The sequence below is a fragment of the Phoenix dactylifera genome, chromosome 2 (assembly GCF_009389715.1).
Source record: "Phoenix dactylifera cultivar Barhee BC4 chromosome 2, palm_55x_up_171113_PBpolish2nd_filt_p, whole genome shotgun sequence".
NCBI classification, from domain to species: domain Eukaryota; kingdom Viridiplantae; phylum Streptophyta; class Magnoliopsida; order Arecales; family Arecaceae; genus Phoenix; species Phoenix dactylifera.
In genome coordinates, this window is record NC_052393.1 from 6,021,624 (window position 1) to 6,033,045 (window position 11,422).

General features: G+C 40.6%; 1 protein-coding gene across 1 annotated transcript; it reads right to left on the minus strand.

The window, feature by feature from the left end:
- Positions 1-1,547, minus strand: LOC103711759. Its single transcript, XM_008798026.4, has 3 exons — positions 905-1,547; positions 604-776; positions 1-452 (listed from the first exon to the last, which is right to left on the minus strand). Exons 1-3 carry the CDS (start codon positions 1,454-1,456, stop codon positions 347-349), a joined length of 831 nt encoding a protein of 276 aa, XP_008796248.2. The 5' UTR covers positions 1,457-1,547; the 3' UTR covers positions 1-346.
- Between the last annotated feature and the right edge of the window lie 9,875 nt (positions 1,548-11,422).

Genomic DNA, 11,422 nt, shown 5'->3' on the forward strand with positions numbered 1-11,422 from the left:
TTGTTTTCCTTCTTTTTCACAAACTTTTACTTTAAAAATTACTTGAAAAAGAGAGAAGAAAGAAGACAAAACGAAGCAGCAACAAATACCGTCCCCACTCCCACTCACTCCCCTGGGCAGCACAATAAAGTTGCCATACACATCAATAGCCCTCTTCCGTCCTTCTACTGCTTCATCCCTTGTTCCTGTTATTATTCCGGCTGCTTTGCTTTATTCATTAATTACTCACTCTAATAAAAATCTCGTCACTATTTACAGACTGCACATGATATATGATACATGCATCGCGCATGAGAAACGGTAATCTACGGTCAGATTAACGGACGTCCATCAAGATAAGATCAGATCAGAAAGCTTCCACCAACGGTGGGATCGCTCCCCTCTCACCATCATCCTCGTCTGCTTCCTCCTCCGCGTCCCACAGGAACTTCGCATACGACCCCAGCACGTAGCTGTTTGTCACACCAACTAGTGAGTAACAAGTTTCGAATCTCGAAGAACGTTTAGCATGATCAGACGGATCAGAAGAATCAAGATCCGAGATGTTTCTTTTTGCTTTTCTTTTGTACGAAAGAAAGAGTAAGAAGAGGGGAAGAGGGATACCAGTCGTCAGGCGAGGCCTCGACGGCTCGCTCGAAGTAAGTTTCGGCTCTCTCCCCGTCCCTGTGCGTCTCCCACACCAGCTTCCCGTAGAGCGACAGCACCTCCCCGTCCCCCGGGCTCGCCAGTATCGCCCGCCCGTAGTACTCCTCCGCCCTCTTCGCGTCTCCCTCCACCTTTATTCAACAAAAACAGGGAATAAATCAATTTATCGATCTAATTCGCATGAAAACGAGGAAAGGAAAACAGAGGAGAAATAGGAGGGATTTGATCATAAGTTTTGGGGGATTTTGTCTTTGTGTACCTCGTGCAGGAACCTTCCGTAATTCTGCAGGAGGAGTGGATTCCCAGGATCGGCCCTGAGCATCTCCTGGTAGTAGTCGCCGATCCTCCGGTTCTCGCTCTGGTCACCCTCCTCACTTCCTCTGCCACCGCTGGCGCCCCCGCCTCCTATCTTGCTCCCCTTCCCTACTCCACCGCCCGAATACTCCACCACCACTTCCTCCTCCTCTTCCGGCACCGCTGCCGCCACCGCTGCCTCCGTGCCGATCGCTCCAAAGTCTAACCCCCTTCCTTTCCGATCCAACAGCTTCTCCTCCGGGAGCGGCGATCGCGGCATGATAGGGATCGGACAGTCTGATCCGGTGAGATCCGCCTCCGATCTCGCCCGCCGGTGGAGATATGAAGGGGACTCCCTCCTCTCCTTTACGTCGACGTGCAGAGCGGCCGAGCGGGGGTAGAACCTGGCGCTGAGGCTCCGCCGGAGGAAGGAGACCCCTGCGCCGGAGTCCTGATCGGCGACGAGTTGGGGCCGGGCCGGGACCGAGCTGGTCCGGATCAGAACCGCTGCTCTCATGGCAAATCGAAGCACGAGAGAACTCCGAAGCCGAAGAAATAATAGAAACTAAGCTTCTGGTATGCCACTGACTGATCTTTTTCTCGCGCCGGGGCTGGGGTTTTCCATTTATAGTGGCGCTTGCTTCTGGCTCCCCGCTGTTAGATTGATGGAAAAGGCGTTAGGAGCCGACGACCAAACTGTTGCCACGTGTTGTTAGCCGTAACGGCGGCTCCGTTAGGCGTTGGCTCTCTCTTCCAGCGTGAGCTGTCATCGGACACATGGCGGCGTCCGGCACGTGGGCACCAGGGGAAGTCACGAGCCGTCCTCGGAAGGACGGTGGAGGCAGCGCCACGTAAAGGTTCGTTGTATGCGTCTGGGCTCGTGGGGCGAGCGCGCTGGGTCCCACGTCCCGGGCGTCGGGTTTCCTGTTGCTCTACCTCTTTTTTTTTTGGCTGCCAAACTAGATGAGATCAAAATCGTATAAATATATTTCTATCCAATTAACACTAATTTATTGTTCACAAATACAAGTAGTATTATGGCAATCTCACACATTAAGACCTGTATGAGTTGATGCTTAACTTTTCCATCTTACCTTTTACTTCTTGAGATCGTATCAAGTTGTAATTAGTTCTTTATTGAGCGGTGTCTCATTGTCAGGTGACGAAAGGACATAGTGTGTTGCTAATTGGTTCTTTGATTCATTAAGTAGCATCTCTTTCCCAGATATTGAGCTGGAGACTGGTTCTAGGGTTGATCTTGGAAAGTGATGTTCCCAGGAGTATGAGAAGGGAGCATTCTGGCAGGCATGCAAGCTCTATTTATCTACTACCTTCGTCAAATCAATCACATGCGAAACACACGTTAATGCAGTTCCAATTATAGGACATGATGCGATATGAAGATTTTTTAAAACTCATTTGGTTTGCGAAAAGGCAAAGAGGGGAGCATGATCAAACTGAAAATGACAATGGCTTATGCTTGATTGGAAGTTTCAAATGAGAGAGATGAAAAAATAATTTTTTTATGAGACTAAATTTTTTACTTCTTAGGAGCAATAGAAATTTATGTAGAACATAGAAAATCAACTTTTTCATGGATTGAGAGTCTAAGAATCAAGGTAATTTTTTTTTCCAAAAATGCCTTTAATTTCAATGGCTTATATCTCCTTTTTTTTTTTTCTTCTTGTAGTTAATTTGTTAAAGACGTAAAAGATATTTTACACAACTTTCCAATGAAAATATATAGATGCTCAAGCAAATATAATATATTCTGAAAAGTGTGCTTTCTATATCAACCAAATATACCAAAAATATTTTTTCATGTATGATATATCTAGATATTGGCCTTCACGAAATATATTGTAGTGAGTTTTTTTTTCCACAAACCAAACAAGTTCCTACTTTGAGAGCAAGCTTTTGTCTTGAGACAAGCAACATCCTCTGCTTCAATGGAAGACTACTACCATGACCTAGTTTGATACGTGCTCATACGATACATAGGAAGGTCTTGAGTACTTGATCAGAATTAGCAATTTAGCACATAAAACCAAGGAGTTGGAAACGAATGATCCAAATGCCAAAGTATTTAGAACTCAATAAAGGTGCCAAAATTTAAAAGGTAGGGACCTGCTATTTTGCTTAATGATAGCAAACCTGCAAAACTACCAAAACTATGGTCTGGGGAGCAAGAGTTGAATGAGCTATAAGAGTTTGGAAATTTTCTATGTCCATATCTGGAGTTAAGTTTATCATGTTGCCCACACTAGGTTAAGACTAAATCCTAATTGGTTCAAAAAAAAATATTTTTTTTTTTGTAATTGAGACATTACTCAACAAAAATTTTGTAATTGAAACATTATTCTGCAAAATATTCTATTAGCTCAGTTTTGAAAATATCTCACTGGACCTGACATTTGAGATTGAATATTCAAGAGATGGCAGTATTTTAGTTGATCTCTCAATAAATGCACCAATGATAGGAAATAGGGTAGGGTACAAGAAAATTCTTCAAAAGTTGCCCTTCTCATGGTATGTTATCATTTGCTTTTTTTTTTTTTCATGTTCACCCTCCATAAATTACTTAATTTGAACATTTTTACCTCGACGGTCTCATGCGCAGAAGCCCGTTTCACCCCGAGCCATCATGCGGGCATCTGTCGATCTTCCCGTCCAGATGCATTTCAAATTTTCAACCACTAAGTTCTTTTTTTTTTTTTTTGGCTGAAAGGAGGGGTAGGAGGAGGAAGGGACAAGCTCACCCCCACATAGCAGCCCTCACTGGGCCCCCGCCCCACTAGGAGAATGTTCGATGCGGGCAGATAAGTTTTACTCATACCCTTCCCACCCAAAGGTGAGTATATCACATCTGACACCACCAAAGTTTCCGGCGAACCAATAAGCGCTCCTAGACCCCATGTCCAAGCAGTATCACCACATTTTAATCGACACGCAGGGCGATTTGAACTTGTAACCATGCGGTTAAAAGACAACACCCAGCTCCACTGAGCTACCACCTTGGTGGCAACCTCTAAGTTCCTTCCATGAATGGGATTTACCTTAGATCTAACGCAAGTTCCCCTCCAAATAAAAAGTAAAAGAGAATATCTCCTAAACAACGCTTGCATCGCCTCTAATATTGCCTGCACTGCATTAAGATCTTCCTCTTACGCTTCCAACACTAAGGTCCCGGAGATGTTGATAGCGGCTGGTCTTCATGGCAGCAAAGGTGGTAGCAATGATGATCACACTGCAGTTGATGTGGAGCATGCGGTGGAAGCCGGCACAGCCACACCAGAGTGCAGGCGTACGGTGTTATATTGTCGGGCCTAAAAGAAAAATATTCATTAAATGAGCTTGGATCTTTAGTTTGCATCACAGAGTGCTGGGCATCATATAATGATTGCCATCGAAAAATGGATGACAATCAAATAAGGCATCTTACATGTTATTTATGGTGTGCCTTATTTGATGATCGTCTATCTCCTAATGGTGCCAATTAAGCTGGTGCAAATAGCGCACCGCAAAGAAATACTAGATCTTAGCAAATTTCATTCATTGAGGAATGTATGATGCATGTAACAATATGTTCGAACAGGGATATAAGGCAGATGCACGCATAGTGGCATGGCGTTGGTCTCTCATTTCAGACCTAGGGTCATAGAAGAGAAATTTGTAGATGGATCAGATCTAAAATCTAATATGGATCCATGATCAAATTAGTCTAACGCATGTTGCTATTACATATATAAAAAAAGAGAGAGGTGGAAAAATGGAGCGATCTCATCCAAGATCAAAGGCGGGCCGGTCCGCCTAATAATTTCTCGTCATCCGCCGACGCGTACGGCTGAAGTTCTTGAAAATGCACCGCCAAGGTTGCCCCATCATGTGAGAGGGAAATCTTAGGATATCTTTTATATAATAAAAAATATACTTTACAACGACACTTTCAACACACAAAGTAATACTAATCAATGTAACATAGTCCTACTTGAACCACATCACCTGAGCCATGTCATTGACTCGAGAGGAAATATTGGAATCGTTCGCTAATCTATGCATCGATCTCTTTATATATAGGTAAATGCGAATGCCACAATCAGCAGGATGGGCATGGTTCGTTCTTTTTATCTTTCCTTCTGTAAGAAAGAGGGCTTCCGACATTACGACATAGCAAACCCCTACTGGAGAATATATACGATGGATAAATACGTTAAATGTGTCCCAAACCAATGTGACTCAACTCTCATTCATATGGCCTAAGGGTCCTACGTAACGTCTCATTTTAACTTGTGATGGTGCTCTAGTATCAGATAGTTGATGGTGCATGCAGTGTGTGGAATAATTTATCTCAAAACAAGGGGTTGGTTTGGTGGGCGCTGCATGGTACTCAGGTCCTCTAGCATGAATGACAGAGACCAGAAGGTTTGTCGCTATTGCCAATTTGCCGTCGGCAGGTAAAAGCCGAGCGAAGCCGCAAGGAGCACAGAGCAATAGAGGGATGAGGGCGGCTCCGCCTATGGGTTGGACCACACCAGACGAAGATCGTTTTACGACAAGAGAAGAGTCCTTGTTCGACCAAAACAAAAAATCAGAGCTAGCCGATCATTACTCTTTGTTAAAATCATTACTTATTTCAAAAATTTAAGCTAATACAATAAAATAAATTTATTTATATATTTTATATTTTCTTACACTCTGCTTTATATATGGGCCGGATTTCTTTTTAATGGATGAGTCCAAGATGTGAAATTTTTTTTAATAATGAAATTAATAAGTGCGGAGGCAGAATTCAAACTCAGAATTTTTGCTCTAATTAAAAAAAAATTCGGTCCACATATGAGAAAGAATATAAAAAAATATAAAATATATAAATAAATTCATCTTATTCTATTGATTTAAGTTTTTGGGACAAATGTTGATTCCACGCGAAATAAATAAATAAATAAAGACTGAAGAATCAGCCAGTTCCATCTCTAAGGCCATAAATAATGACCACAATCTCAAGACCCATCCCACCTTGCCAACTTTTCTTGTTCCTCGCCAAGCTTTCACGTGCAATGCGCCCAAGCAACCTACATTCGCGCCAGGAGTGGATAAATTTGATAAATTAAATTAGTGAAGTGGAGTCACATCCATAAAATAAAATATTTAACAATAAGCTATTTTGGCCTTTCGCAAACTTTTTTTAATCCTCAGAGATGGTCATAGCATGCATCCGTGTGATCAACACTTCGTGGGACGGCATGATCACCTTGGACAAGAAGACAGAGGGTCTAATTCTGAGAGAACTCAGCTCTCATCTCGACCCTCTAATTAACACAACTCTAATTCTGTGAGCTTGAACTTGATCTCTCTGGAAGCCTAGGCTCTCGCACATACATGTATGGGGATGTGAAATGAGGATGAGCAGTAGATAAGAATTAGGCCGTTCTAGTATAGCAATAAATAAAATAATCAATTAGAAAAACACATGATTCTTTAATTCAATAGTAGGTCATGCTTCCATGTGATGAGTTTGGATATGATAATTACGGTTGACTAATCAAGCTTATAGATTCAATGTCATGGAAGATGTTACTTTGATTTTTCTCTTTCTTTTAACACTCACAAGGATGTAAAGCTAAAAATAGGACTCAAAGAGGTATTAATGCTCAATGACTTTAGCAACTATATTGTTGGCACTTTTGACTTTTAGAATATGGAAAGCATATAGAGATGATCTAATTAAGCAGCACACACGCGCACACAGGCGGGCGCACAGGCATATATGCATGCACATAAATATCTACAACTATTTTTGTATATGTATGTATATGCGTATCATTGAAAGAGATGCAACAAGGTACGTCATCTGACATCCCTAGGACTCCTAATCTCAATGAAGGTAGCATGACTCCCAACCCTAATAAGATAAAGTAGCAACCTAATAATGATACTTTTGAAGATCATAAGTTAGCAGATGCATGCAGTTGAAGGAGATGCTCAAGAAAGCTACCTTAGTTAATATTTTTATGGAGATTTAGTTTTATCCAGCCAGGATTTTTATCATCATGATGTTGCTTCTCTTAGCTAATTCCGTAATATATGTACAAAAGCCTATTTTTATCATATCCCTTGCCTTGAACGCACTCAGATTTCCTTTTTGGATGCTTGTTTAGATCATTGTGAGATACATCCTTTGAAATGAAAGCCAGGCTTCCCTAAAGCTGCACTTATTGTCTCATCTGGGACGCCGCCCTCAAGCTTGAGGATAACCACTTGACATTTGTTCGACAGTTCATCTCAAAAAAAGACAATTGCTTGAGGGCACCAACTGTATGAATCTTCGTCTCTTACAGTTGGTTGTCTCGTATCGAAGGCCAATGGTTGTCCGAAACAAATCAATTAATCTGAAAACACCATTTGGAGCCATCGATCTTGGTTGAAGCTCATGCAACCTACACCATAGATAATTTAATGCAGACTCATATTTATGAGAAATTATTTTCTCCCCCGCATGCATCACATAGCCATGCATCAGATTGTCTCATTTCTATGGGCTAATCACCGAGATAGGCACACGATGAATGAAGTCTATAGAAATAAGACGATCTCATTGGTATGGTAGATGGCCATGTTGGTGGATGCCAGGATACAATTTACCCATATTCATTGCCCAACTAGCTAGTTTGGACCTACATTTGATATCAAATATGAGACCAAACTCTTTTATGGCATAAAAAAAAATTTACTAGGAGATGATTTGGTAATTTAGATAACTCAGTCAATTTATATAGATTTTTATGTGCGTGCTTTACATGGACAACTTGTGTGGTGTTAGTTGAAGAAGGAGACAATACTAACGGATTGAATAATGTTTCTGAATTACAGAAAGCTCATCCTTCTATTGCCCCTTTAAAACCCTTTCTTTGAGAGAGAGAGAGGCAGAAGGGAGATATACCCATACTATAATTAAACTCAGATACGAATTTCTACGCATATACCATCTAGAATTTGAGCTTAAAATCATCGATTTTTAAGCAAAAGCATGTGACCTGTGACCACTATAGCAACTCTAATTTACATCTCGTATCCTCTTATCATGCCTAACTTTAACGAAAGAAAATAAAGGTTGTCTTTGTAGTAAATTGGTCTTAGGTTGGATTCTCAGGCAAGCCGTGGCAATATTTGCATCTCCTATACCCCAAAATGTTTACGAATTTAGTGCATAATAAGAATTTGATGGGGCAAACTAAAATGGCATCAATGATACAATCTTCAACTATAAGTACTCCGCGAGGATATTTATAACAACTAAGACATGCCGCAAATTTTTATTTCTGCAATTCTAGGCGTGCGTTGAATTCACCAACAATGTTAGTAAATAAAATAAGAATCTAACATTGATTTATTTTTCACCCAAACTTTAATCTAGCATTTAGTCACAAGGAAATTTCTACGATATCGGATGGTTATAGATATAACGCACTAGGGGCTCGTTTGGTTTGCGGGAAAAGAAAAGGGAAAAGTGTGGTCAACGGGAAAGTAATGAAATGCCTTTCGTTTAGTTGGAGTTTTCAAAGGAGAGAGATGGAAAAGTTATATTCCGATGAGAATATGATTCCTACATTTCATGGGAAAGTCTTTCCCATGAGAAAAATAGAAAAGTTACTTTTTCATAAGGCGGGAATCACTTTATTTTTATTTTTTCCCAAAAAGGTCCTTTAGCATTAAAGAAGAATTAAAAAGGCATTAAAGACCTAATTTTTATTAAGGGTATAATAGGAATTATACATAACTTTTACAGGAAAGTGGATGGCCAACCAAAAATAAGTATTTTGGAAATTTGTCACTTTTCTATGGTCAACAAAACATGCCAAAAGTACTTTTCTAGGCATCATCTTTTTAGAAATTTATTTTTCAAAAATCATATTTTTCGGAGAGAAAATACTTTACACGAACCAAACGAGCCTTAGGAGTCATACCAAACCCTATATTATCCCATAAGTAGCCTCCACCATTCTCTAGAATAATGAATAATATATTAACATATGGAGAAACCAGCATTAATTAGAACAGGACTTCCAAGTTCGTCTCCGATGCTATTCTAAGACTAAGAGCAGGTAATATGTTTGGGCACTTCATCGTATTCAGTACTTTCGTAGTAGGTAAGATGTCCGGGTCAAGATCAGCCCACAGATTTTTTTTCTCTTTTTTTTTTAGAGAGAGAGAGAGAGAGAGAGAGAGAGAGAGAGAGAGAGCCGCCTCTTCCTCTCTCATCAGCCAAGGCTCAAGAGAGAGAGGTGGCAGGAGAAGGGTTCCAGTTATGCAGCGCTCACGTGATAAACCGCCGTGCTCACGTGGCAATAGCAAATAGGTGGGCGTGAAGCAGCGGCGTTCACGTGACAGAGCCCCAAGACTCGCATTCCCGTGGACTCTAGCCGTCACCTCGAACGGGCCCCAGGAAAGCAACGGGAATTGGAAAATGGGAGCTTAACCCCGGTACCGTCACCGGATCGTATATTTACCTACCTTCTACTTGCTCCAATCGGGCTATAGAAAATGACATTTGCTCCTCCGAAAAAGGGGTATACCAGTGGTGTGGATGGTTACCGCCTTTTGCTCCAAAATATTCGGATCATGATGGTAGATAGAGACATTGCCTTCGAGCTGCAGGCTGAGGGGCTTGTGGCTGATAGACTATGTATGTAACTAGATATTTAACCCTTATCAAAAGGAGAGAAAAAAACTCCATTTTATTCCCCCCAATGAAATGGCTGGTGGACTATAACAGTTTTTCTTAAAAAATAAACATGTCTTTTTTAGAAGAAAATTATAAGACAAAGCTAATGCCAATATGTGAAGGATATATAATCTACATGGTCTTCCAAATAGGCCCTAAACTTGAAAGTATGTATGTACAAAAGGGATTAAGATGTGGGGAGGGTACGAATAGAGGGCAGGGTCTAGAAAGAACTAGTGAGACTGGTCAATGCAGAAGAGCAAGACTGAGGTTGGATCGACCGGTGAAAAAGGGCAAGAAATAGCCACCAAGGTGGTAGCTCAGTTGGAACGGGGCGTTTACTTCCAACCAAGTGGTTTCAGGTTCGAAATGCACGGGCGTCGATTAAATTTGGGGACCGAATGCTCCACGCCTGGACACGGGGTCTGGAAGTGCTACTGGTCGGCTGGTAGCCTGGGTGGTGCCAGGTGTGACGTACTCACACGGAGGGTCGGGTCGGGTAACCGAGCCGGCTCACGGGTGGGGAGGGTATAAGTAAAATAGGTCGGCGTGCCCAACACACGACCCGGTTTGCCCGCATCGAACATTCTCCTGGCGGGGTGGGAGGCCCAGTGGGGGCTGCTACGCGAGGTTGGGCTTGTCCCTTCCTCCCCCCTTCTTCTTTTTTTTTTAGCAAAAAAAAAAAAAGAAGGGCAAGAAATGGAATAAGGTGCAACTACAATCGTGACATAAGGGCATGACAAGATAGGAGGATCGAAGATTTTAGTTTAGAGTACCCAAGGGTAACATAGTTATTCTTTATCCCTGATTAACTTAGCCAAAGATCATGGTTAGTATTCATAAATAGATATAAACGAAGGTTTAATGCACAATATTGGCAAAATATTAAGTGCAATATGTAAAGTAACGCCCTAAATATGTCTCTATGTGTATACATGTGTGTATATATACATACATCTATATAATTTGCATATCTAAACCATTGATATGGATTTTCAACCTGAGATAAGTGGATACATATAAGTGAAATGCACATTAAGATGGAAAGTGTAAAACTACGTCAGAAGACCTGAATATACATACATACATACATACATACATACATATATGTATACACACCCCTGCCCGTTGTCTGCCATCCTTTTCCGTGCTCACACCCTCACCCCAATCTTACAAGCCGACCACCCCCTACCGACCCCCTCCTCTCCTCTCCCCTACCTCTCCCCTCTCCGTGCCCCAACATCATCCCATCAACTTATTTTTTATATCTGATTTTATTTTAGACTATCATTTTGATATATTTTTAGTTCAATACGATGATACTTTATTATTTGATTATATATTTCTATATTTTTTAATATATATTTCTCTAATAATTTGTGTTTTTGGTTTTCTTAAATATGTTTATATGTTTATATTTATTCTCAGATTTATTTTTTAAAATTTTATTTTTTGTTCATTTTATTTTAGATACTATATATTTCTTCTATCTTTGTTTTACATCATTTGCTATCTCTTTCAAATTGATCATTTTTCTTTTGCAATGTATTCTCGTGTTTCAGCTTATTTTTATCAGAATTTTGTTATGTTTTCTATGCATTTTTATTTTTTTTATATTCTATTTCATATTTCCAGTTCATTATTTACCCTAAGAGCACATCAATTTTAATATATCATTATATTTCTATCAAATTTCTTCTATGTTCTAATCTTTTATATTACTTGACATTACTTATAAACATCTCCTTTATGTATCCTTCG